The sequence below is a fragment of the Eriocheir sinensis genome, chromosome 30 (genome assembly GCF_024679095.1).
Source record: "Eriocheir sinensis breed Jianghai 21 chromosome 30, ASM2467909v1, whole genome shotgun sequence".
Lineage (NCBI taxonomy): Eukaryota > Metazoa > Arthropoda > Malacostraca > Decapoda > Varunidae > Eriocheir > Eriocheir sinensis.
This window is the reverse complement of record NC_066538.1, coordinates 2,907,074-2,932,425: the sequence shown is the minus strand read 5'-3', so window position 1 is coordinate 2,932,425 and position 25,352 is coordinate 2,907,074. Positions and strand designations below refer to the sequence as shown.

General features: G+C 42.0%; 1 protein-coding gene across 4 annotated transcripts in view; it reads left to right on the top strand.

Annotated features, from left to right (window-relative positions):
- Positions 1 to 25,352, top strand: part of LOC127005443 (kinesin-like protein KIF26B) — an 88,762-nt gene that overhangs the window by 13,704 nt on the left and 49,706 nt on the right. For all 4 annotated transcript variants that reach the window (XM_050874322.1, XM_050874323.1, XM_050874321.1 and 1 more), the window contains exons 2-4: positions 12,224 to 12,433; positions 12,799 to 12,892; positions 18,322 to 18,516. In XM_050874322.1, the coding sequence (XP_050730279.1) occupies positions 12,224 to 12,433; positions 12,799 to 12,892; positions 18,322 to 18,516 (499 nt within the window). The remainder of the gene's footprint in view (positions 1 to 12,223; positions 12,434 to 12,798; positions 12,893 to 18,321; positions 18,517 to 25,352) is intronic.

The window sequence follows — 25,352 nt, the reverse complement described above, 5'->3', positions numbered from 1 at the left end:
AGGCAACGGATGGGTAGAGGTAAAGGAAGGTAAGGGAAAGTAAGGGAAGGAAAAGAAGGGCAAGAGTAAATAAGGGAAGGTAAAGAAGGAAACAGAAAGCAAGGATAAAGGAAAGGTTAGGTGAGGTAAGGTAATGTAAAGTAAGGTATGGTAAGGTAAGGTAAGGTAAGGTAAGGTAAGATAAGGTAATTCAAGGTTAGGTTAGGTAAGGTAATGTAAAGTAAGGTAAGGTAAGCTAAGATAAGGTAATTCAAGGTTAGCTGCATGAGGTAAGGTAATGTAAAGTTAGGTAAGGTAAGGTAAGGTAAGGTAAGGTAAGGTAAGGTAAGATAAGGTAATTCAACGTCAAGCAAACCAAGCCAACATAAACCTTCCTGGAAACGTACATTTACCCTCTGACCTGACCTCACCCTAAACACTCTTTTTCACACACACATATACATTTTTTTGCCTGGAATTCCATAAACTCGGCGTGACTCCCCGCTTGGAATATTCCCGAAACCTCCTCCTTTTTTTCCCCACTCGTTTTAACACCTTCCACTTAATTCCGAGCGGGAGCGCCATATTTCTGGGGCGTGGGAACGTGTCTGTGTGTTATTTTATGCTGGGGAGATGAGAGGGAGAGAGAGGAGAGGGAGAGGGAGGAAGAAGTAAGATGGAGAGTGGGGAGGAGAGGGGGTTCGATAGGGAGGGAGTTGGGGAGTAGTAAGCAAGGAATGGAGGGAAGGGGAGGAGGGAATAAGACTGGGGACGGAGAAGGAGGGGGAAGGAAGTGGATGATGGAGAGGAAGGGGAAGTAAGGAAGAGAGGAAGAACAGAGAGAGGAAAAGAGGATGGAAAAGGTAAGATGAGGAGAGAGGTGAGAGGGAGGAAGAAGATAGGGAGTCGACTGGAGAGGGAGGGAGAGAGATTGAGGAAGACGGTAGAAAGGAAGAAAGGGAAAGAAGAAGGGGAAGGGAAAAATGGAGGGAGGGGAGAGGAGGGAAGGGAGGAAGGAAGAGAGAAGAAGTAAAGGAGATTGGAATGTCAGAGAGGAATAAAAGGAGGGAGAGGAGAAGAAATGAAGTGAATAAGAGAAGGGAGGGAGAGAGAGAACGGAGGAAAGCAAAAAGGAAGAGAAGAGAGGGAGAAAAAGAGGAAGGGGAGAAGGAATATAGGGAGACAGAAAGAGACGGAAATAGAGAGAATGATAAGAAGAGGTAGAGAAAAAAAAAAAAAGAGGGAGAAGGGAAAGAGAGAGAGGGAGGAAGGATGAGGTGTGATATATATGAATATTTCTGAGTTATGATGAGAGAGAGAGAGAGAGAGAGAGATAAGGAAGGGGAGGGAACAAGAGACGTGGACATCTGGAGGAGACAATAATGGAGGAGGAATGAGAGGGAAAGGGAGAGAAAATGGAAACGGAGGGGAGATAAAGATAGGAGAGAGAGAGAGAGTTGAATTCGTAATGTAATAATCTTGTCGCAGTTATACGCTTGAAATTCTCCTACACATAATAATAATAATAATAATAATAATAATAATAATTTTCCTTAGTAATAACACGACGATAACTTTTAAACCTTTTTCCACTACATTTCTTTCTTTAAAACTCTCTCTCTCTCTCTCTCTCTCTCTCTCTCTCTCTCTCTCTCTCTCTCTCTCTCTCTCTCTCTCTCTCTCTCTCTCTCTCTCTCTCTCTCTCTCTCTCTCTCTCTCTCTCTCTCTCTCTCTCTCTCTCCAGTCACATCTTCCTCTTCAGACCAGTAGTTCCCCTTCAAAATCACCATCTCTCTCTCTCTCTCTCTCTCTCTCTCTCCTTTCCCTTACTTTCTCTCTCCAGTTATCTCTACCTTTCCATTCCCTTTTTCTCCTCCCTTCCTTCCCCTTCCTCTCCCTTTCCATCTTTATTCATCTCCTCCCTTCACTTTCCCTTTCTCTTTACCCTCCTTCTCCCTTTTCATCATCTCTCTATCTCCTCCCTTTCCTCTCCCTTCCTCTCCCTTCCACACATACGTAGGGAGTGTCAGTCAATTCCACTTGGTCAGCTTATTAAGTCATTCTGCCAATAGGTTTTGAAATGGGGTAATTAATCTGAATCATTAGCTACCTGGCCAGCTCATTAAGGCAGGTGAGTCAGGCGGTGAGTCAGTCAGGTGTTCAGTTAATTGGTTACTCATTCTTCTGACAGGTAAATCAAGAACACCTGTTAATTATGTATTGAGTTAGTTAGAAAGGCAGTCAGTTAGTCAGTCAATCAGTCAGTTAGTCAGTCAACCGGTTAGAAAGTAAGTAAGTCAGTCAGTCAGTCCATGGTTAGGTTAGTTTGTCAGTCAGTCAGTCAGTCATTGCTTCGTTTTCTCAGCCACTCAGTCAATCCATAAGTTAGTCAGTAAGTCAGTTATAGTTTGTCAGTTAATAAGTCAGTCACTCAGTCAGTTAATTAGTCAGCCAATCGGTCAGTCAGTCAGTCAGTCAGTCAGTCAGTCAGTGAATTTCCTGTCAAGTGTTTTTAATCTCAATTTTTTCTTCTCTCTCCCTCATTTTTCTCTCTCTTTTATCCTCCCTCTCTCTTCTCTCCCCTCCTCCTCACCTCTCATCCCCTCTCTCTCTCTCTCTCTCTCTCTCTCTCTCTCTCTCTCTCTCTCTCTCTCTCTCTCTCTCTCTCTCTCTCTCTCTCTCTCTCTCATCCCCATTTTCTTCCCTCTTCCTCGTTACTCTGTTCCCCCTCCTCTTTCTTCCCTTCTTCATCTGTTCCCCAATCTTACAGTCTCCCCTCCCCCCTCATCCTCCTTCTCTCCTTTATTCATCTTCCTTCTCTCCCCATTCATCTTTCATCCCCTTTCTTTCACTCTTCCTCAAACTTATCTCCCCTTTTCAACTATTTCCTCTTCCTCATTCCCAGTCTGTCCCCTTCCCCTCTTCTTCTCTTCCCCCTCTCTCTTCTTTCTTCCCTTTTCTCACACTCCTCAACTGTTATCTCCCCTCCCCAACTACTTCCTCCTCCCCATCTCCCCTTCCCCTTCCTCCCCCTTTCTTTCTCTCCTCTTCCCTGTCTCCTCGTCTTTCTTTCTCTCACTCTCCATCAAACTATTATCTCCCCTTATCAACTACTCCCCCTCCCCATTTCTACATCTCTCCCCTTCTCCCCTCTCCCCATATTCATTTTCTCCTCTTCCATCTCTTCCGTCTCCATTCTTTCCCTTTCACACACTCTTCAACCTATTATCTCCCCTTAAAAACTATTTCCTCCTCCCCATTCCCACTTTCTCCCCTACCCCCGCTCCCCAGCCAGCAGGGGGCCACTAAGACAGCGCCCCCCCTGCTGGGCTCGGCGGGGGGCAGAGGGGAGACGCCTTGTCGCAGCGGGCCCATCTTACTAATTGAACCCTCACCTTGCTCCCCTCCCCTCCCCTCACACCTCAATATTACGCCCCTCACCTTGCCTCACGCTATCTCTATCTATCTATGTTTTCTCTCACCTCCTCTTGTTTCTTTTCTTTCTCCTTATCCCCTTCTTTCTTCCTCTCCTTTCCCCTCACCTTTCTCCCCTCCCCTCCCCTCACACCTCACTATTACGCCCCTCACCTTCCCTCACGTTATCTCTATCTATTTATCTATCTATCGCCCCTTCCCTTCCCTTCCCCCACCTCCCGATACGCTTCTTCCCCTCCCCTTCCCTTCCCCTCACCTATCGCTGTGTCTCTATCTACCTATCTATCTGTTTTTTTCTTTATCCTCCTTTCTGTTACCAGGTATGACTGTAGAGAAAAAAAAAGACAAATTAATGAAACGATGAAAAAATTGCGTAAACCAAAATAAAAGATGATTAACAATGAAGAAAACGGAGAGAAATGAAGAAAACGGAATGAAGTAAATTGTAATGGAAGAAAAAATGGAGAGAGAGAGAGAGAGAGAGAGAAAAGATCGTGGGTGATTGGCTAATCCCGTGGTGGCCGCTGATTGGCTGATATTACGGCCCTCCCAAGACGACCTAAAGGGGGGGAAGGGGAGGGGGAGGGGAGGGGAGGGGAGAGGAGGGGAGGGGAAGGGAAGGTGAAAGGGATGAGGAAGAAACACACAGGAAAAAGGAAGAGAAGACAACGAGAAAGATATTGGTAGTAGGTCGAGGAGGAGGAGGAGGAGGAGGAGGAGGAGGAGGAGGAGGGGGATAAAAAAGGATGGAGGGAAAGGCAAATAAAGGTAAGATAAGAGACTTCAGAGAGAAAGTGAGAGGAAAAGAAGGAAGAAGTGAATAAAAAAGAGGAGGTAGAGGGGAAGAGGAGGAGGAAGAGGAAAAAGAGGAGGAGGAAAACAATGTAGGATCGAGAAGAAACGAATGAAAAAAAGGAAAAACATAGAAAAACGAGATCAGGAGGAGGAGGAGGAGGAGGACGCCATCTTGGGTCAAGAATCCCAAAGCTTCTTCCTCTGATGACCTATCTTTAATGAGAGAGAGAGAGAGAGAGAGAGAGAGAGCACCCACTCAACCTCTCTTCTTAAACCTCTTCTCAAATATTCCACTTTACCTTCTCTCTCTCTCTCTCTCTCTCTCTCTCTCTCTCTCTCTCTCAGCACTTCATCAAACTTTCTACATATAAACTGAAGACAACTTGTTATTTTTCTTCTTTTTTTCTTGCAAACCTTTTTCAACTTTTTGGGTTTCAGATTTTCTTTTTTTTCCTTCCTTCCCGTTCATGTTTTATTCAAGTCTGGAATTCTTCTCTCCTTCATATCTTCCCTTGTTTATCACTGTTCCTCTTCTTCTCTTTCCTGTTTCCTTTTATTTTTGTTTGTTACTTTCTCTTCTATTATATTTTCTCTTCTTTTCTCATGTTTACTCTTTTCTCTTAACTCTTTCCTTCCTTCTTCTTATCTTCTTTATTACCGTTTCTCTTCTCTACTTCTACATCTTTTTTGTTTGGTTTTCTTTCCTTTTTTCTCTTTTTCATATTCGCTTTCATTTAATTCTCTCATTTTTTTTACTGTTTATCTCATTTTGGTTTCTTTCTCTTCTTTCTCTCAAATTTTCTTTTATTTTCTTCTCTCATTATTTATTTTTTGTTTTCTTTTTGTTTTGTTTTTTTCTTTTCCATATCCACGTTAATTTAATTCGCTTCTCCTTTTTTACTTAATTATTTTTTTCTCGTATTTCAATTTTCTTTTATTCTCCTCTCTCTTATTATTTCATTTTTTCACTTTCTTTTCTCTTCTTTTCCATATTCACGTTCATTCTATTATCGCCTTCTTTCCTTTTTTTTATCACTTTTGTTTCCTTCTTTCTCTTCTTTTCCTGAATTCCCTTTTTATTCTCTTCTTCGTTTTGAACTTTCTTCCTTATCACCTTATTTATTATTCCTTTTTCCTCTTAATTACCTTTGCATACAAACTTTACTAATAAAAATAACTGTAAAACAACAAACTTAGAGAAAATAATAATAATAATAATAATAATAATAATAATAATAATAATAATAATAATAATAATAATAATAACAGAAAGAAAAAATGACCCAGCCTTGACTTTTTCCCCTTTTTTTCCCCTCCTATTATTTTTTTCCCTCCGACATGACATATATTCTCTCCACTCTTCTATTTTCCCCTTCACTGCCCTTTCTTTTCCTCCTCTTCCTCCTCCTCCTCCTCTTCCCATATCCCCCAGTCTCTTCCTCCTCCTCCTTCTCCTCATCCCCCATACCCAAACCACCCCATTCTCTTCCTCCTCCTCCTTCAGTGAGAGAGGAAGAGGAAGAGGAAGAGGAGGAGGAGGAGGAGGAGGAGGGAGGAGGAGTAAAATATATAGCCCACCAATAAGGAGCAATAATCAATACCACAGTTTCCCCTCACATCGGCGGTCCCCACACTCCGTTTTCTTTCCCATTGCCATCAGTTAGTGTCGCCCGTTTTCTTCGTAATGTCTCCTAATTAATCCTTCTTTCTCTTTTTTTCTTTCTTTTCCGCTTTTTTTTTCTTTCCCTTTTTTTTTGTTTTGCTTCTTTTTTCGTATGTGTGTGTGTGTGTGTGTGTGTGTGTGTGTGTGTGTGTGTGTGTGTGAGAGAGAGTTGTCTATCTGTCTGTCTGTCTGTCTATCTATCTATCTATCTATCATCTTCCTCCTCCTCTTCCTTCTCTTCCTTCCCCTCCTCCTCCTTTTTTTTTTTTTTCTCTCTCTACATAAGTTCCCCAAGACACTTTTTTTCCCCTTAGACTTTTTTCCCTGCTACTTTCTGCCCTCAGGTAAGCCATTTCTTTCCATTTGGGGACTTTGGGTCTTCCTTCCTTCCCCCCTTCACCCTTTTTTTTCTCTCCATCCCTTCCTCCATCCACTTATCTCCTTCTTTCTCCTCCTCCCCCTCCTCTCTCTCTATCTCTCTCTCTCGCTTTCTATCTCTTTCTCTGTTGATTCTGATTTCTCCCTTCCTCTCTCCTTCTCAAAATCCCTCTTCCTCCTCCTCCTCCTCCTCCTCCTCCTCCTCCTCCTCCTCCTTACTCTCCCTGCTTTGCCTCCCTTCCTCCTCCCCCTCCTCCTAATTTCTTTCTTTCCTCTTTCCTCCTTCCTCTAACTTTTTCCTCTCAGATTTCTTTCTTTAATTTCTTCTTTTCTTCCTCCAATTCTTCTGTTCCATATTTCTTTCTTTCATATTTATTTTCATTTACTTTTTCTTCATTTTTTTTTCCTTTTTTTCTTAATTACTACCTACCTACTTTCATTATTTTCTTTTTCTACATTTTCCTTCTTTTCTTCTTGTATTTATTTTATTTTTTGTACGTTTTTACCCCCCCCTTCTCTCTCTCTCTCTCTCTCTCTCTCTCTCTCTCTCTCTCTCTCTCTCTCTCTCTCTCTCTCTCTCTCACTCTCTCTCTCTTACGCACACACATCCCCCCCCCCCCGCGGCTCAATACCTTAATCACCCGGCACAGGTGAGACACAATCACACCTGGGCCCATACAGGGGATCCAACCCTCCTAAACAAAGGCAGGGAATGACTGGACGGGGGTTCGATCCTATGGCTGACACACACACACACACACACACGGTTGGCCGGAAAAAAGGATAAAATAAAAATAAAATGTAAAAAATAAACAAAAATAAGTTATCCTACAGCTCATAAACACTCGCATTGAAGCAAAAAAATAACAATGAAAGTAAAGAGATAAATAAAATGAATACATATTACTGAATAAAATAAAACGTAAGGCGGATGGATGATAAAATAAAAGAATATTATAAATGAAGGAATATATGAGAATCTGACGAAGGGAAAAAAAACGATGAATCGATTAACAAGAAAAAGAATATAAAAAAGAATTCAAATAACTTAATCTGACGCGAGGAAATTATGAAACTGTTAAAGAAAAGAAAAAATAAAGCAAATAAGAAATGAATAAGCAAAAAGGTAAGGATTTTTTTTTTCCACTCAGTCATCTGCTTTGTTTATCCTTCTTACCCTTCCTCTCCCATCCCTCCCTCTCCACTCTCATACCCTCTCCTCCTTCCCTTTCTCTCCCTCCCTCCATCTCCCCTCTCGTACTCTCTCCTCCTTCCGTTTCTCTCCCCTCCCTCCATCTCCACTCTCACAGTCTCTCCTTCTTCCCTTTCTCTCCCCTCCCTCCCTCCCCCCTTTCCTCCTTCCTCTCCCCTCCCTCCCTCTCCCCTCTCCTCCTTCCCTTTCTTTCCCCTCCCTCCATCTCCCCTCTCATACCCTCTCCTCCTTCCCGTTCTCTCCCCTCTCCCCCCTCTCTCCTCTTCCTCAGTCCACGTGTGAGATTTTTTGAGGGTAAAATTCCAATCTCTATTTCCCTGCATTCCATTCCACTCGCGGCATGAAGAAATATATTGCGAATTACGTTCTACCTCATCACACATTAAGCCTTAGACACCCCCTACCCTCTCCTACCTCCCCTTCCCTTTCCCTTCCATTATACTCCCTTCTATCCCTTCCTTAATGCCTTCCCTTCCCTTCCATTCTTTGCCTATCTTTCTCTCCTCTCTTTTCCTTTCTTCCCCTTCCATTTCCACTGTCATCCTACTAACATCCCTTCTATGCCTCTCTTTTTTTCCTCCCTTCTCTCTACACATCAATTGCCCATTTTCGATTTTCTCTTCTTAAAATTATTTCCTTCCTATCCCTTTTCTTTTAATCCCTGTTTTAACCTTCCCTACCTTAAATTACCTTACGTCTTTTCCCACAATAAGTCTCGTTCATCATTTTTTCTTCTCTTCCAGTTATTCTCTCTACTCAATTATTTCTCCTCCTCAATTTCCCTCATTCAGATTTTACTCTTTCAACCTCGTTTAATCTTCAATGCCATTCATCTCCTCTACTTCTTCCAGGGATTATCTTTCTGTTTTTCATTCTCACTCTTTCTCCTCTATTTCCACTAATCTTCAATCTACTTAATTTCCTGCACCTTTCTCTCTTGCTCTTCGTCCTGTATCTCATTTATCTCTTCTCCTTTACTTCACTTTCCCATCACTCTGTCTCTTTTCTCTTCTTCCACTAATCTTCACTTTCCCTCATTTCTTGCACTCTTCTCTCTTTTTTTTCGTCCTGTATCTCCTTTCTCTCTTCTCATTTAATCCCTCTCACTCCTCTACTCTCTCATACACTTTTCTCTTCTACTCTCTCTCTCTCCCTCTCTTCTACTCCCTCTCATCTTTCCTCTCCCTCATTTTGCCTGCACCTTTCTCTTTTTCCTTGTGTCCTGTATCCCATTTCTCTCTTCTCCTTTACTTCTCCTCTCCTCTACTCTCCCATATACTTTCTCCTCTACCTCCACTCATCTTCCCTCTCCTTCCGTTCAATCACAGAAAGTTTCTTCTCCTCCATCAAACCGCCTCAAATTGGCTCTTAATTCTTCCCCTCCTCCTCCTTATCCTTCCATAATACCTCTCTGATCCTTCCCTCCTTCCTTCCTTCCTTCCTTTCTGCCTACCTAACTCCGACCCTCATTGTCTTTTCCTGTTTATCTTTCCCTCTTTGATGTTTCCTTCTTTTCTTCCTTTTTTCTTCCTTCCTTCCTTCGTTTCTTCCTTCGTTTTTCCTTCCATTCTACCTCCTTCCTTTCCTTCTCTGACCATTCCTTCATTCTTTCCCACTTTCTTGCTTTGTGTCCTTTTTCTGTCTCCCTTCCTTTCTTCCTTCCTTCCTTCCTTCCTACCTTCTTCGTATACTGCCTTTTCCTGCTTGCTCTTCTTCCTCTCTTCCTATTTCCTATCTTCATTCTCCACTAACATCTTTCCTTTTATCTTTCCCTCCCTCTCATCCTTACTTCCTTCCTTCCTTCCTTCCTTCGTTCGTTCCTTCCTTCCTTCCCTCACACGATACAAAACATTATAAACAAAAAACCAATGTATTTTTTCCCCCTTCATTATTCTATAGACTCCCAAGGGATAAAGTTAGTTACTCTCTCTCTCTCTCTCTCTCTCTCTCTCTCTCTCTCTCTCTCTCTCTCTCTCTCTCTCTCTCTCTCTCTCTCTCCAAAGTTCTAACAAAAGTGTCGATCTGATAAATGGTAAAGCAAGGAGGAGGAGGAGGAGGAGGAGGAGGAGAGTAAATTGCAATAAAATAAACGTAAAAGAAGAAAGACAAACAACGAAAGGGAGAAGAGAAGGAAGAGAAGAAGGAAGAGGAAGAAGAGGAGGAAGGAGAAGAGAAAAAAAATACTGCAAACATATAACTGGAAGAAAACAGAGTAAAGGAAGGAAGAAGATAAATGAGAAAATATTAATAACGTAAGAAAGGCCAGAGCGAAAAGAAGACGAAAGAAAAATAAGAGGAGGAGAAGAAGAGGAAGAGGAGGAGGAGGAGGAGGAGGAAGAGGAGGAGGAGGAAACTTGAGCATGTAGTAAACAGAGAAAAGAGCAATAAAAGGGAGACGACAAACGAGAAAGAAAATGAGGAATGGAGGACAGGGAAGGAACAACAAGGTGAAGGAGGAGGAGGAGGAGGAGGAGAAGGACATGGGTAAAAGAAAAAAAGAAAGAAAAAGAAAAGGAAGTTGAAAAAAGTAGAAAAAAAAGGAGGAAGAGGAGGAGGAAAGGGAGGATGAGGACACAGGTAAAAGAGAAAAAAAGAAAGAAAGGAAAAAGTTGAAAATAAAAGAAGAAAGAAAGAGGACTAGAAGGAAGGCGAGAATGGATAATGAAGAGTGGATGAATGAAGAGGAGGAGGAGAAGAGGAAAGACGTGGAAGACAAATGAGAAGGAAAAGGAATAAAATAAATCGTTGGAGCTGAAGAAGAAAAAAACACGAAAGCGAAAAAAGGTGAAGAAAAAGAAAACGGAAGAGGATGAGGAGGAAGAGGAGGAATAATTGACAACATAATAAACAATAGAACAACAACAAAGGATGATAAATACAGCAAGTTGAGGAATAAGAGGAAACGGGAGACAAGAGAAGAGGAATAAAGAAATACAGAAGAGGAGGAAGATGAGGAAGAGAAGGAATAGAGAAGAAGAGGAGGAGGAAGACGACTAAGGGCCTTCTCTCTCTCTCTCTCTCTCTCTCTCTCTCTCTCTCTCTCTCTCTCTCTCTCTCTCTCTCTCTCTCTCTCTCATAACAGCGAGGGGTGGCAGAGACTTAGGCAAACTTGGCACTAATAACAGGAGGGAGGCAGGAACACAGACTGAGACTTGGCTTTAAGGGGGGCTATCTCCGGAATCTGGCACTCATAATAGATAGACCGGCAGATAGATAATAATTGACAGGTAGATAGATAGACGCCTTTGCAACTCAATCTCTGTCTTTCGTCTTTGTGTGAGAAATAGATAGCGAGATTTTTCTATATATATTTTTTTATTTCGGTTTGTATTGCTATTTTTGTTCCTTTGTTGCAAAAAAAAAAAAAAGACAGACATATTGATAGATACAAAAATAGAAAAGAATACACTAGACAAATATATAAAGATAGATAGATAGATAAACAGATAGATAAATAGGTAGATTAATATGGTAAAAACAGACTGAATGATTACTTGGTAGACAGATAGACAAAAATGGGTAGACAGATAGACAGAACAATAGTATAACAGCCAAACAGATTGATAGTTGATGCAAAAATAGACCAGATAAACTGACAGATAGATAGATAGACACAAAGAATGAAGGCCTAAATATAAGAACGATAGAAAGATAGATAAGAAATAAAAGAATAAGACAAACAGATAGATAGTGTACAAAGAGACATAATGAACAGACAATGAAAGGGAGAGGGAAAAACAAGAAAGGACCGAAAACTAAAAAAACAAAAGGGCGATAAATAAAAAGAACAAAAGAAGGACAAACAAATTAACAGATAAATAGTGTGTAGATAGAAAAAAAAAACAGACGTATAAGACAAATCCGATTACAGAGAGAAGAACAAGGAAGGACCCAAAACAAAACACGACCCCCCCCCCCAAAAAAAAAAACAAGCAAAAAAACAAAAATAAATAAATATGGAAGAGAAGGAAGGACGGACGGAAAAAAACAGGGTCGGCCAAACACCAGAATAACAACAGCAGGAGGAGCAGAAGAGCGTCCAAACACAAAAGCACCCTCATTCTGGACGTGGGGCAACACAATGCAAAGAAAACACCGGGCCCTGCAACACACACACACACACACACACACACACACTATAACAAGGGGATGCTGCTCGATTTGGCTTATTGTTTTGTTTTCTTATCCTTGTTTTCTTTGTTTACTTTGTTATTGCTGTATTTCTGTCTCTATTTATCTATCTATTAGTTTGTGTCCAGTGTGTATAACTATTGTAATTTCTCTTCATATTATTTATTTATCTATTTATTTGTGTTTGTATTCTCTAACTAAATCTACTAATGCATTTTGTGTTTGTATGTTTTTTGTGTGTTTTCTTCGTTTTTTAAATTACCTCTTTCACTTAAACGCTTTCTTTAATACCCAGAATTTACTAAGACCTTTTTATCTCTCTTTTTGTTTTCTGTTTCTGCTTTCCTTGCGTTTTCTTCCTCTTTTTAGTTTACTTTTTTACACATTTTATCAAGTCTTTTATCACAAACAGTTACTGATAATTTTATTTTATTTTATTTCCTCCATTTCACTTTTTTCAAGTTTACATTTAAATTCGTAAACACTAAATCTTGCTTACGCTTATCTTTCTCTCCACCTTTCACCTTCTTTCCTCAATTTCTATTTTTTTTTTTTTTTACTTTCTCTTTTCACTTCAACAAATTCATCATCTAAACCATCTAAACACTTTCCCTTTCTCTCTCCCCCAGGTCAAGGTGTTGCTGCGGGTGGCCGGGGCAGGTGAGATGGGTCAGGGGTCACAGGTGCTCAAGGTGGACCCCAGGAAGAAGACCGTGACCCTGTTTGACCCCGGCTCGGCCACGCCCCCGCCCGCCCAGCACACCGAGGAGGTCAGGGTGGGCATCGCGGCGCCCAAGATGTTCACCTTCGATGGGATTTACACTCAGGAGGACTCGCAGGTAAGGGAGGACGGAGGGAAGGGGTGAGAAGGTAGGGAAAGGGCTGAGGAAGGAGGGGGAGGGGAGAGGATGGAAGGGGAAGGGATAAGGAGAGAGGTGGTAAGGAGGAAGACTGAGGGGAAGAAGGAGGAAAAAGAAGAGAGGAGGAAGAGGAAGAAGAGGGGAGGGGGTAAATAGAAAAGGAGGAAGAGAAGAAGGAGGAGGAGAGGAGAGGAGAAGGAGAATGGCGAAGAAGGAAGCAGAAGAAAATGAGCAAAATAAAAGGAAAAAAAATCATTCACCCCTTCCATACTTGTCTAATCCATTACAAACTTCCCTAACGCTTCCACACACCTGTCTAACCCCTTCCACACACCTGTTCGCAGACGGAGGTGTGTTCATCCGCCCTGACAGACGTGATCGTGGCGGTGCTGCGTGGGGTGGACGGAGCGGTGTTTAGCTTCGGCCAGCCCAACCTAGGTGAGTGTGTGTGTGTGTGTGTGTGTGTGTGTGTGTGTGTGTGTGTGTGTGTGTAAAACAGTGGAAGAAGAGTGTTGGGGTAAAGGAAGGAATGCTTTTGTGTGTGTGTGTGTGTTTGTAGATGTCCGTGTGTCCGTGTGTGTGTGTGTGTATGTGTGTGTGTATGTACGTGCTTTTTCCAGATGAACTAAAAGAAGACGGGACCTCGCAGCCCAGCACACCAAACTTCCCCAAAACTTTCCCTCAAAAATTCGGTAACTCTGTAAAAATCTCCAAATGACGACGAGCTTTCCTTCGTTCCTTCATTTATTTCTGATTTCCTCCTCCTCCTCCTCCTCCCCCCCTCATCATCATCCCATTTTCTTTCGTAACCTAATAACTTTCTTTTCTTCCGTCGTTTTATTTTTGTTTTTATTCCTTTTTTCATCGAGCATTTTCATTCCTTCTTTACTTCCTCTTTCTCGTTTTTTTTTTCTATTTCTGATTTCTCTTCTTTTTTTTCACTATTAATTTTCATCCATTCTCTAATTGCTTTCTTTCCTTTTGTCTCCTTTTACTAATAACGTTTTTCCCTTTAATCATGTGCTCTCTTTATTTTTTTCCTCTTTTTCCATTCCTTTACTTCCTATTTCTCGTTTTTTCTATTTCTGATTTCTCTTCTTCGTCTTCTCTTTCCTTGCCACTATTAATTTTTATCCATACTATAATTATTTTATTTTATTTTGTCTCCTTTTACCATTAATCCTTTCACCTTTTATCAAGCGCTCTCATTATTTTTTCCCTCTTTTTTTCTTTTTTTATTATTCTGATTTCCCTCCTCTTCTCAAAGCACGATCCATTTTCCTTTGTAATCAAATTTAACTTTTTTTCTTCTCTCTTAATTTTCCTATCTTCCTTTTTTGCCCATTCTCTTCTGCTTCCTCCTTCTCGTCTTCCTTCTTCTCTTCCTCCTCTTCATTTTACCCCGTCTAATCTTTTTACCTTTTATCAAGCGCTCTCATTATTTTTTTTTTTTTTTCTGATTATTCTGATCCTCTTCTTTCTTCTCAAGCACGATCCATTTCCTTTTTCAATCAAATTTAACTTTTTTTCTTCTCTCTTAATTTTCCTATCTTCCTTTTTTGCCCATTCTCTTCTGCTTCCTCCTTCTCGTCTTCCTTCTTCTCTTCCTCCTCTTCATTTTACCCCGTCTCCTCTTTTTACTCTTCCTCCTCTCTCCTTTTTCCTCCTCCTTCCCTTCAGTCTTCCTCCTTACCGCCTCTCTTCTTATCCCTTCCCTTCCCTCACTCCCCTTCCTTCATCTCCGCCCCCTTCTCCTTCCCCACCCCTTCCCCTACCTTCTTACCCCTTCCCTCCCTCCCTTTTATCAGCATGCATTTTATTTTCCTATATTTATCTCTACTTTTTCATTTGGTTTTGTATTTTGTCTCATTTCCTAATTTATTCTTGATTTTTCTTCGCATCCTCCATTCGTCATCACAATTTTCTTATATATTTTTCTTTAATTTTCTTTATTCTCTTTTTTTCAATTATACCTTTTCTCTTTAATCATTCGTTTTATCTTTCCTTTATTTTTATTTTTTTCTGTTTCTTTTGGTTTTTATATCTTCCTTTCATCCTGTCTTTAACATCAGGTCATTTTCTTTCACTACCCAATTATTTTTTATTCTCATATGTTTCCTTTTTATCATTTTCTCGTTTTTTCTCTCTATTTTCTTTTGGGGGGGGGCATTTTTTTTTGTCTCCTCTTCGTCGTCATTCCATTTTCGATTACCAACAGTTCCTTTGCTTTCAATACTCAATTATTTTCTATTCTCCTTTTTATCTGTCTCCTTTTTATCATTCCTTTGTTCTTTCTTTTTTTTTTTTTTGAGGGGGATCATTTTCCTTTCGTCCCCCCTCATCATCATCCCATTTTCGATAACAAGCCAATCACTTCTTTTCCCTTTTTTCCATTATATATTTTCCTCTTTTATCAAACACTTCATTATCACTTTTTTCTTCATTCTCTTTCTTTCTTTTTTTTTTGCTCAGATTTTTCTTCTCCCTTCCCTCTCCTTGTTATCAGCCTGCAATTCTCTTCTTTTATAACGTAATCTCTCTCTCTCTCTCTCTCTCTCTCTCTCTCTCTCTCTCTCTCTCTCTCTCTCTCTCTCTCTCTCTCTCTCTTATCTATTCATTTTTATCTTGCATTTTTCTTTCGCTTTTTTTTTGCTTTCTTCTCTTATATTATCTTTCCATTTAATATTTTTTTTTATAGTTCTTCTCTTCCTCTTTTTCTGTTGCATTTTTTCTCTTTTATCATGTATTTTATCTTCACTTTTTTTCTCATTCATATCTTATCTTATTTTGTCTTTTCTATTACATTATCTTTCAATTTCTCTTTCTTCATTTTTTTTCTTTTTCTATCGTATCTATTTTCTTTATCACACATTTTACTTTCACTTATACTTTATTTCTATTTCCTCTCTTACGTGTTTTGTTTCTCCTGTTTCACCATCTTTATTATTTTCTTTAGTATTTCTTCTCTTCCTCTAACCTCCTCTTCTATTCCTCTCTTTTATCGCGTCTTTTCTTTTTATCATTCATTTTATTTTCACTCCTTCTATTTCCTCTTTATACATTACCTCGTTTTTCTTTTCCTATTCCATTATCTTTCCATTTTCTTTCGTAATTCTTCTCTTTCTTTTTTCGTATCTCCTCCTTTTATAATTTATTTTACTTTCACTACTGTTTTTTTTCTCTTTATCTTCTTTCTCTCATTTAGTCTCTCCTACATCTTCGTTACAATTTCTATATTATTTCCTCTTTCTCGAATCTTATCATAATCTTCAGTTTTTTAACCTTATCATTCATTTCTTTCTCTCAATCTTTTATTTTCCATTTCTCTTACTTTCCTTTCGCTCTCTTCCATTTTCCATGACCTCTTCTTCCCCTCAACCCCCAACCACATCACCACCACCACCACCATCATCATTATCATCATCCCATTTTCTTTTATCTCTCCCCCCCAGCCCCCAACATCACTATCATCCTCATCATCCCATTTTCCTTCACAAGTGCATTAGTTTTCCTTTTTATCTGTTTTTATCACCTCGCAAACTTTCTCTCTCTCTCTCTGGTTCTTTCTGCTCAAGTTTACGTCCAAATACTTTGATTCTCAGGTGAAGTATCTTGACACCTGGGGATCATTTTTTACCTGATTGTGAGGCAGATGAGGAGGAAAAATGGTTAATTGACTCTCTCTCTCTCTCTCTCTCTCTCTCTCTCTCTCTCTCTCTCTCTCTCTCTCTCTCTCTCTCTCTCTCTCTCTCTCTCTCTCTCTCTCTCTCTACGGTACTCTAATTTCCCTCCATTTTTTCCCATTTTCTTCCTTCCATTTTCTTCCCTCCTTCCTTTCTCTTTCTTCCTTACTCTTCTCTTTCATTCCCTTCCTATGTTCTTCCTTTCTTATCCTTTTCCTTCTCTTTTTTTCTGTTTCCTTCCCTTTCTTTTCCTCCCTTTCCTCCTTTTTCTTCCTTTGTTTCCTTCTCTCCATGTCCTTTATGTTCCTCTCCTTTCCTTTTTTCCTTTCCTTTCCTTTCCTTTCCTTTAATTTCTTTTCCTCCTTTTTCTTATCTTCCTTCCTCTCAGGCTTTCCTTTATCTTGTTTTCCTTCCCTCCTTCTCTTTCTCTTTCATGTGCACTCCCTCGACACACACACACACACACACACACAACACAACACACACACAACACACTCATTTGGGACACATTTCGCCCATTTCCTTTCGCCTCAACACTTTTCTACTACTTTTTTCCCTCTCTTCTTTTTTTTTTCCTTTCCGAACTTTGGCCGCTGTTGTGTGGCGCAAAGTTTTCCCGCTCTGGATAGTGCGGGTTGGGGGGAAGGGGAGGGGAGGGAAGGGAGAGAGGGATGAAGGAAGGAAGGCAAGGGTTGAAAGGGATGAAGGAAGGAAGGAAGGAAGGAAGGAAGGAAGGTTGAAAGGATGAGAGTAAGGTAAGGAGGAAAGGAGGGGAGAGGGGAGCAAGGAAGGAATAAAGGAAGGAAGGAAGGAGAGAAGGAAGGAAGGAAGAAAAAAAAACGAGTAAGATAGACAAAGAGGAAGGAAAGAATAAATGAATGATATAAGGAAGGAAAGAAATAAAGAAAGGAAAGGAAGGAAGGAAGGAAGGAAAGAAGTATGTAAGTAAGGAAGAAACAAAAGATAAAGGGTTAAAAAAAGAAGGAAGGAAAGGTTGGGAGGAAAGAATGGAGGAAGGAAAGATGAGAGGAAGAAAAAGGAAGAGGAGGAAATGTAATGAAGGAGAATTAGAAGGAGGAAGAAGTGAAGATAGGAAGGATGTGGATAAATAAAAAAAAGGGTAATGAAGGGAAAAATAATGAAGGGGAGGAAAGGAGAAAGGAAGAGAAGAGAAGGGAAGAGAAGGAAAGAAGAGTTGAGGTTCTAGGAGAGTGTGGTGGTGGTGGTGGAGGGGTAGGGGTCTCTCTCTCTCTCTCTCTCTCTCTCTCTCTCTCTCTCTCTCTCTCTCTCTCTCTCTCTCTCTCTCTCTCTCAAAGTTTAGCGTTCAATTCCAAGTTATCTCCAAAATTTCAACGGACGAGAGACTTCCAATTTCTCCTCGCGCTGTCTAGTCTTGCCCGAGATAAACAAACAAACCAACACACAAACAGGGAGAGCAACAAACACGCGAGTAAGTAAGGAAGTAAACAAAACAAAGAAAACAAAAAGTAGACAAAAACAATTCGACAAAAACAACAAGAAAAACGGTAAAGATTGGAATTATTATCGCGCCCTTTTTTTTCCCTATTTTCTTTGTCTCCCTTTCTTCTCCCTTTTCTCTCTCCCATTTTCTCTACCTTTCCAACCTTAACACTCCCCTTTCTCCCCCCTTACAAATCTACCTCCCCCTACTTTCCTCTTTCTCCCCTTTTCTCTTCCCCATCTTCCTATTTTCCCAACCTCCAAACCCCACTGACCCTTTCTATCCTCCTCTTTCTTCTCCCCTTTTACCTTTCTTCCCAATCTCCTTATCCCACTAACCCCTTTTAATCTTCCTCTTTCTCCTCCCCATCTACCTTTCTTCCCAACCTCCTACCCCAGTGACCCTTTCTATTCTAATAGTTTTTCTCCCCTTCTACCTTTCTTCCCAACCTCCTATCCCCACTAACCACTTTATCTTCCTCCTTCTTCTCCCCATCTACCTTTCTTCCCATCGTCTAACCCCCACTAACTCCTTTCTATCTTCCTCTTTCTCCTCCCCATTCTACTTTCTCTTCCCCTCTTTACCCCACTAACCCCTTTTCTTCTTCCCATCTACCTTTCTCTTCCCCTCTTCACCCCACTGACTCCCCTCTACCAATGTCCCCCTAATTCACATCTTATCTACCCAATAACTAACCCCCCTTTCTCCCCTCTCTCCCCCAGGCCAGGCGTACACCATGCTGGGGGGCGGGGAGAGCTGCCACACGCTGGGGGTCATGCCCACGGCCGTCTGGTGGCTGTACCGCGCCCTGCAGGACCACCGCGCCAACACCGGGGCGCGGCACTCCGTCAGGGTGTCCGCGCTGCAGATCGCCCCGGGGGATGTGGTCACGGATCTCCTGGCGCAGTACGCTCAGGGTGAGTACGGAGGGGGGGGAGGAGGAGGAGGAGGAGATGGTGATGTGTGGTAAAAGTTTTTGTGTTGTTGCTGTTGTAAAAGGAGGAGGAGGAGGAGGAGATAATTCTGTAGTAGAAGTAGTAGTAGTTCTTGTTGTTGTTGTTGTGGTAATAGTTGTTGTCGTTGTTGATGTTATTGTAAAAGTAGTGGAGATAGTACCATGTGGAAGAGCTAAGGGAGGAAGAGGAAGAGGAGGACGAGCAGGAGGAGGAGGAGGAGCAAAGCACTTATATGTAGAAAAAGAAACGTTCAAATCACACCCATCGCAAATAACTATCTTCCGGCCACACCTCTAGCTCTTTTTAGGAGCAGTGAGTTGCAGGCTTTTTTTTCATATTTGTTTCCTTTTTTTATGCCCTAGAACTGACTCCTCTGCTGTAAAAAAAAAAAAAAAAAAAAAAAAGTAACTGTAAATTCGCTCTATCATTACTTCATCGTGTACGCGTTAACTACTTCGGCAGGAGGTTTGTTCCAGTGGCGGATGACTCGCTGCTAAATAAATCTTGCTAATGTCCGTATAACATCGTCTCTACTGAGCCGACACACCACTATTGCTAGGCACCAGTTTAAAGCAGGGAGGAGAGGAAAGGAGAGAGAGAGTGTGAGGAGGGAAAAAAATTGAGAGGGAGCGACAGATGAAGAGGAAACTTAGCGACTTATTCAGAGCTTGACCGCAGATACAAGCTGTTCAGGGAAGGAGGAGGAGGGAGAAGGGAGGGGGAGGTAGGAGAGGGTAACAATGGAGAGAAGAGAGGAAGGGAGAAGGAACGGGAGAAGCATGGGATAGGGAGAAAGATGGATAAACGGAAAGAAAGGGAAAGAGAATCCGGAGAAGTATTAGAAGTGAAAGGAAAAAGGAAGGAGATAAGAAAACGGTGTAGAAAGGAAGCAGAAAAGGGAGAAGGGGTTAGGGAGAAAGATGGGAAAAAAGGAAAGAAAGAGTAGGAGAACTAGAAGGTGAAATAGAAGAGAAGGGAAAATGGAAGCACAGGAAAATACAGAAATACAGAAGCAAAGAAAAGGGTGGAGGAGAGAAACAGACAAACGCAAGGAAAGGAATAAAGATGGAAAAGGGAAAGGAAAGAGAAAGAGAACCAGAAGGGGAATTAGATAGCAGAGGAAAATTGAAACTCAGAAAGATAGAGTGAAAAGGAAGGTGGGGGAGGAAAAAGCGAACAATGGAAGAGGGAAAAAAGATGGAATATAGGAAAGAAAGAAAGAAAATCCTGAGATGTATTAGAAGAGAAAGGAAAATGAAAGGAGATAAAAAAAACGGTGTAGAAAGAAAGAAGAAAGGGGAGAGGGAAGGGAGAGGAACAAAGAGGGAAAAAGGAGAGAAAATGTAGGAGAAAGAAAGGAAAGATAAAGAAGGAGAGATAATGGAGAGGATTGGAAAGGAAAATGAAAAGAGATACAAATACAGAAATAGGAGGAAAGCAAAAAAGGTGGAGGGAGAAGAAAAGGCGAGCAGTGAAAAGAAGAAACATGGAAAAGGGAAGAAAGAGAAGGAGAACCAGGAAGTAAATTAGAAGGGAAAGAAAAAAATGGCAACAGAGATAGATGGAGAGATAGGAAAGGGATTAGAGAGACAGCTCGGAGATAGCAAGAGTTAATGGATTGTTAGAGGGAATTGATGGTGGGGAGAGAGAGAGAGAGAGAGAGACACAAAAGATAAGAAGAGAAGTATTGATGGAAAGAAATGAAAGGAAGAAAGAAAAAAAGGGAAGATAAGATAAAGAAAGGAAGGAGATGGAGGAGAAGAGAAGAGAAGAAGGAGGAGGCGAAGAAGAAGGGGAGGAAGAAGTAGTAGTAGTAGTAGTAGTAGGATGATGATGAGAGTGATGGTGGTGGTTGTGGTGGTGGTGGTGGTGGTGGTTATGATGGTGATGGTGGTGGTGGTGGTGCTTTCAAGGTAATTGCTCTCCGCCGCTCCAACACACAGGTAACACACAGGTAAAATCGACTAAGGTAGGCAAGGTAAAGTTCAACGCCTAATTACCCTTACCTGTCCCCCTTCCCCCCCTCTCACCCCTTTCACTTTCCCTTCACCTGTAGCATTTTCTTCCCCTCTTTATTTTCCCTTTCAGTTACTCCTTTGTTTTTTTTCCTCTTTGTATCTTCATCTTTCTATCTATCTTCTATCTTCCTCTTTCTGTCTTCCTTATCTCCTCTTCATTCCTCTCTTCATCTCCCTATTTTTCTCTTCATTACTCGTTTCCTTTTTCATTATCTTTATCTCCCTTTTCTCCCCTCTTTATTTACCCTCACTTCCTCCATCTTTTCCTCTTCTCTTTCTTTATCTCCCCTCCATTCCTCCCTTCATTCCCCTCTTTCTTTCTTCACTGCTCTTTCCCTTTTCATTATCTTTCTTATCTCCCTTTTCTCCCCTCTTTATTTCCCCTCACTTCCTCCATCTTTTTTCTTTTCTTTCTTTATCTCCCTTTCATTCATCCCTTCATTCCCCTCTTACTTCATTAATCTTTTTCCCCTTAACCATCTTTATCTCCTTTGTCTCCCCATTCATTTACCTTTCCCCTTTCTTCCTCACTTTCCTCTTCCTTCTCTTTATTCCCCTTTCATTACTCCCTCTTTCTCTCCTCTTACACTCCTCTTCGTTCCTCTTTATCCCCCTTTCACTTACTCCTTTCATCTTTTCTTTTTAATTTTCCTTCTAATCCCTCTTTACTTCCCCTCACTTTCCCTCTCCCTCTCTCTTTTTATCTCACTCACTCCCTTAATCTTTTCCCCTTCACTCCCCTCTAATCCCCTCTCATCCTCCCCTCTCCCTCTCAATTTACATGTACAAGGCTCACTCAAATCCCCTTCCCACTCCCCTCAAATACCCTCTCATCCCCTATTCTTCCCCTCTCCCTCTCTATTTACAGGAACAAGGCTTAAATCCCCCTCCCTCTCCCCTCTCCCCTCTCCCTCTGGCATTATTCCCCTTGCTTCACCCTTCCCCTCCTCTCCCTTTCCCCTCTCTCTTACCCCTCTCTCTCCACCTGCCTCATATACCTCATCTATTCAATTTCCTCTTCTCCCCTCTCCCTTCCTCCCTTCCTCCTTTCTCTCCTCTCATTTTCCCCTCCCTTCCCCTCACCCCTCACCCCCCTTTCCCCTCTGTCCCCTCAAAATTTCCTCTCCTCTCCCTTCATTCCTTCTCCCCAACTCCTCCCTCCTCTCCACTTTTCCCCTCATTGTTTCCCCTCTGTCCCTTCCCTCCTCCCCTCTTTCCCCTTATTCCTTCTCTCTTTCGCTCTCAAGACCCCCTTTTCTTTTCCCTTCATTCCTTCTCTCCAACCCATCCCTCCTCTCCACTTTTCCCCTCACTATTTCCCATCCTCCCCTCTTTCCCCTCATCCCTTCTCTCTTTCGCCCTCAAAACTCCCTCTCCTTTTCCCTTCATTCCTTCTCCCCAACCCTTCCCTCCTCTCCACTTTTCCCCTTACTTCCTCTCCCCTCTCCCCTCTTCTTCCCTCTCCCCTCTCCCCTTCCTTTGTTTCCCTCCTATCCCTTCTTTCTCTTTTTCGTTATCTTTTCTTATTTCTCCACCTCAGTTTTTTACACTTTCCTCCTCTTTTCCTTTTCATTTCCCATCTTCTTCCTCTCCTTTCTTTCCCTATGCTATCTCCTGTTTCCCCTCTTTCCCCTCCCTCCTCCCCTCTTTTCCCCTCACCAATCCGTCATTAGCTCGGTAATTGACTGGCAAATGTTGTTCTTTATGACTGTGTATCGCAAAGTCAGGATTACTGCCAATATCGGATGATTGAAAAGTGTGTGTGTGTGTATGTGTGTGTGTGTGTGTGTGTGTGTGTGTGTGTGTGTTTGCGTGTGTGTGTGCGTGTGTGTGTTCAAGGTCACGTATTAGTAATTATATCCATTTCTACTCCCATCACCCATTATTTTTCCCATCATCTCCCCGCTTTCCCATCATCCTCACTCCCCTCTCTACCCTTCACCCTATCTCTTTCCCATCACTTTTACCTCCTTCCCATCTCCCCCATCGCTCCCCGTCTCTCTCCCCTTCCCCCTTCCCCATCTCTTACTACCCTTCCTTTCCCTTCCCTTCACTCTTTGACCCCTTCACCTTCACCTCCCTTATCCATCCTTTCTTCCATCATCTTAGGCTCCTCCTCCTCCTCCTCCTCCTCCTCCTCCTCCTCCTCCTCTTTCTTTCCCATCAGTAAGCCATCCACGTCAGCTCCTCCCATCAATTCACTGCGAGAGAGAGAGAGAGAGAGAGAGAGAGAGAGAGAGAGAGAGAGAGAGAGAGAGAGAGAGAGAGAGAGAGAAGGGGTGACGGAATTGATACGATAAATTAAGGAGAGGAGAGATAGGAAGGAAAGAAAAAAGAGAATGAGAAGAAAAAAAAAGAGAAAATGACGATAAAATAATTGCTGGAACAGTAAATAGGAAAAAAAATAAACAATTAAGCAAAAAGTACGAGAGAGAGAGAGAGAGAGAGAGAGAGAGAGAGAGAGAGAGAAGGCAAAGAAAGAATCGGGGTTATGGAGGAGGAAGAGGAAGCTGAAAAGAGGAAGGAGGAAGGGAGGAGGAGGGAGGGAGGGAGAGAGAGAGGGGGAGGGAGGGAGGGAGAGAGAGAGGGAGGGAGAGGGAGGGAGAGGGAGATAAATATGGTAACTGGTGTGGAAGAAAAAGGAAAATGGGGGGAGAGAGGGAGAGAAAAGAATAGGAGGAAAGAGAGAAAGGCAATGAGGAGAGGAGGGAGGAGATGGAGAGGAGAGATGGGAATAGGAGAGAGGAGGGAGGTAGGAGGAGAGAAGTAATAAAGGTAGAGACGATGAAAGAAACAAAACAGAAAAGGAAAAGGAAAAGGAAAGAAAGAAGTGAATGAAGGAGAGAAAGGGAGGGAAGGAACAGAGAGAGAGGAGATGGAAGAGGGAGTAAAGAAAGGCGATAGAGAAGAGAAAGAGGAAGAAGAGTAATAGGGAGAGTAAGCGAATGTAGGAGAAAGTGATGGGAAAAAGAAAAAGGAAGGAAGGAGAAGAGGCGAGATGAATAGAGTAAAAAGAGACAACTGGGGGGAAAGAGAAGGGAAGAGGAGATGAAAGAAGAGAAAGGAAGGGAAAAGAAGGAAATAGAGGGAAGAGAAAGGGGAAGGAAAAAGGAAGAGAAAACGAGAAAAGAAAGAGGAAACTATAGAAAGGCAAGAGAGGAGAGAGAAGGAAGGAATAGGAGGAAACAAAGGAAGGGGAGAGGGGAGAGAGGAGAAGAGGGGAAAGGATGGAGAAGATTGAGAAAGGAGAGATGAAGGAACAAAGAAAAACGGAAAAACGAGAAAGGGAAAGAGAAGTGAAAGAAAGGGGAAAGGAGGTAGCATAAAGAGAGACAGGAAAGGAAGAAGAGGGGAAAGGAAGAAGAAAAGAGGAGGAAAGAGAAAATAAACTGAGGTGGAGAAATAAGAAAAGATAACGAAGAAAAGAGAGAAGGAAGGGATAGGAGGGAAACAAAGAAAGAGGAGAGGGGAGAGGGAAGAAGAGGGGAAAGGAAGAGGAGGAAAGAGAAAAAAACTGGTGGAAAAATAAGAAAAGATAACGAAGAAGAGAAAAGAGAGAAGGAAGGGATAGGAGGGGAACAAAGGAAGGGGAGAGGGGAGAGGGGAGAAGAGGGGAGAGGAAGTGAGGGGAAAGAGCCAGGAATTAAACAGAGGCAATACAAGGGAGGGAAGGAGGCGACAAGGGAAGTCAATTATAGTGGAAAGAGTGAACAGGGAGGAGGAGGAGGAGCAGGAGGAGGAGGAGGTATTGGTGGTAGAAAATACGGGGCTGGAGAAGAATGAAGAGGAAGAGAAGGGTGAGGATAAAGTGGAGGAGGAGGAGGAGGAGGAGGAGGAAGGAGGAGGAGGAGAGAGAGAGAGAGAGAGAGAGAGAGAGAGAGAGAGAGAGAGAAATACCTCAATAACGAACCAGATGGAGATGGTAGTGGAGCAACAGGGAGGGAGGGAGGGAGAGAGACAGAGGGAGGGAGGCAGGGAGGGAGAGGGAGGGAGGGAGAGAGAGGGAGGGAGGGAGGGAGGGAGAGAGGGAGGTAAAGGAGACTATGAATACAGAACAGTGTTGGAACATTTATCACGAGGCTGAGCCGGACCGTCGAAACGCTTCTCTCTCTCTCTCTCTCTCTCTCTCTCTGATTATGTGTTTTATGCTTTACTCGTATATTAAGTACTTATATATGAGCCTATTATAACTGATCCTTTTTTACAGTACCATCATCATTATCTCCATTATCATCATTATTACGATCTTCATATTTCGCGCATATCAAAATTAAAAACAAAAAATCACCAAATTGCCGAATAATAATAATCCACAAATTACATACGAATGGTTTTATACAGCTTTTTTTCATTTATTTTCCCTCCATACACTCCCCTTATACTCCTCTTCCTTGCGTGTTTTCTGAGGATAAAAATGCATATCATGAGACTCAGAAACTCGGCGCCTCACAAAATATCTGGATAAGCTAAAAAGTGTGAGAAATGAGAGTGAGAAGTGAAGAAGTATGCAATAAACTAATAAGTGCATAAAGAAGAGTAATGAAGAGAAAAGGAAGTGATGACCATGGAGTAAACAACAGACAAAGGTTAAAGATTAAGATTGAGACGATGAAGAAGAGGAAATGAACCCGGGCAGGTCAGAACCGTAGACTTTATACCAGACGGACAACCAAAGTAACAGAGTGGACACCCGAGAATTATTTGAAGTCAGGGCGGACAGAGGACCAGGTGGAGAGGTTAGAGCATTTGCCTGAGAAGGATGGAGTACATTAACACCAG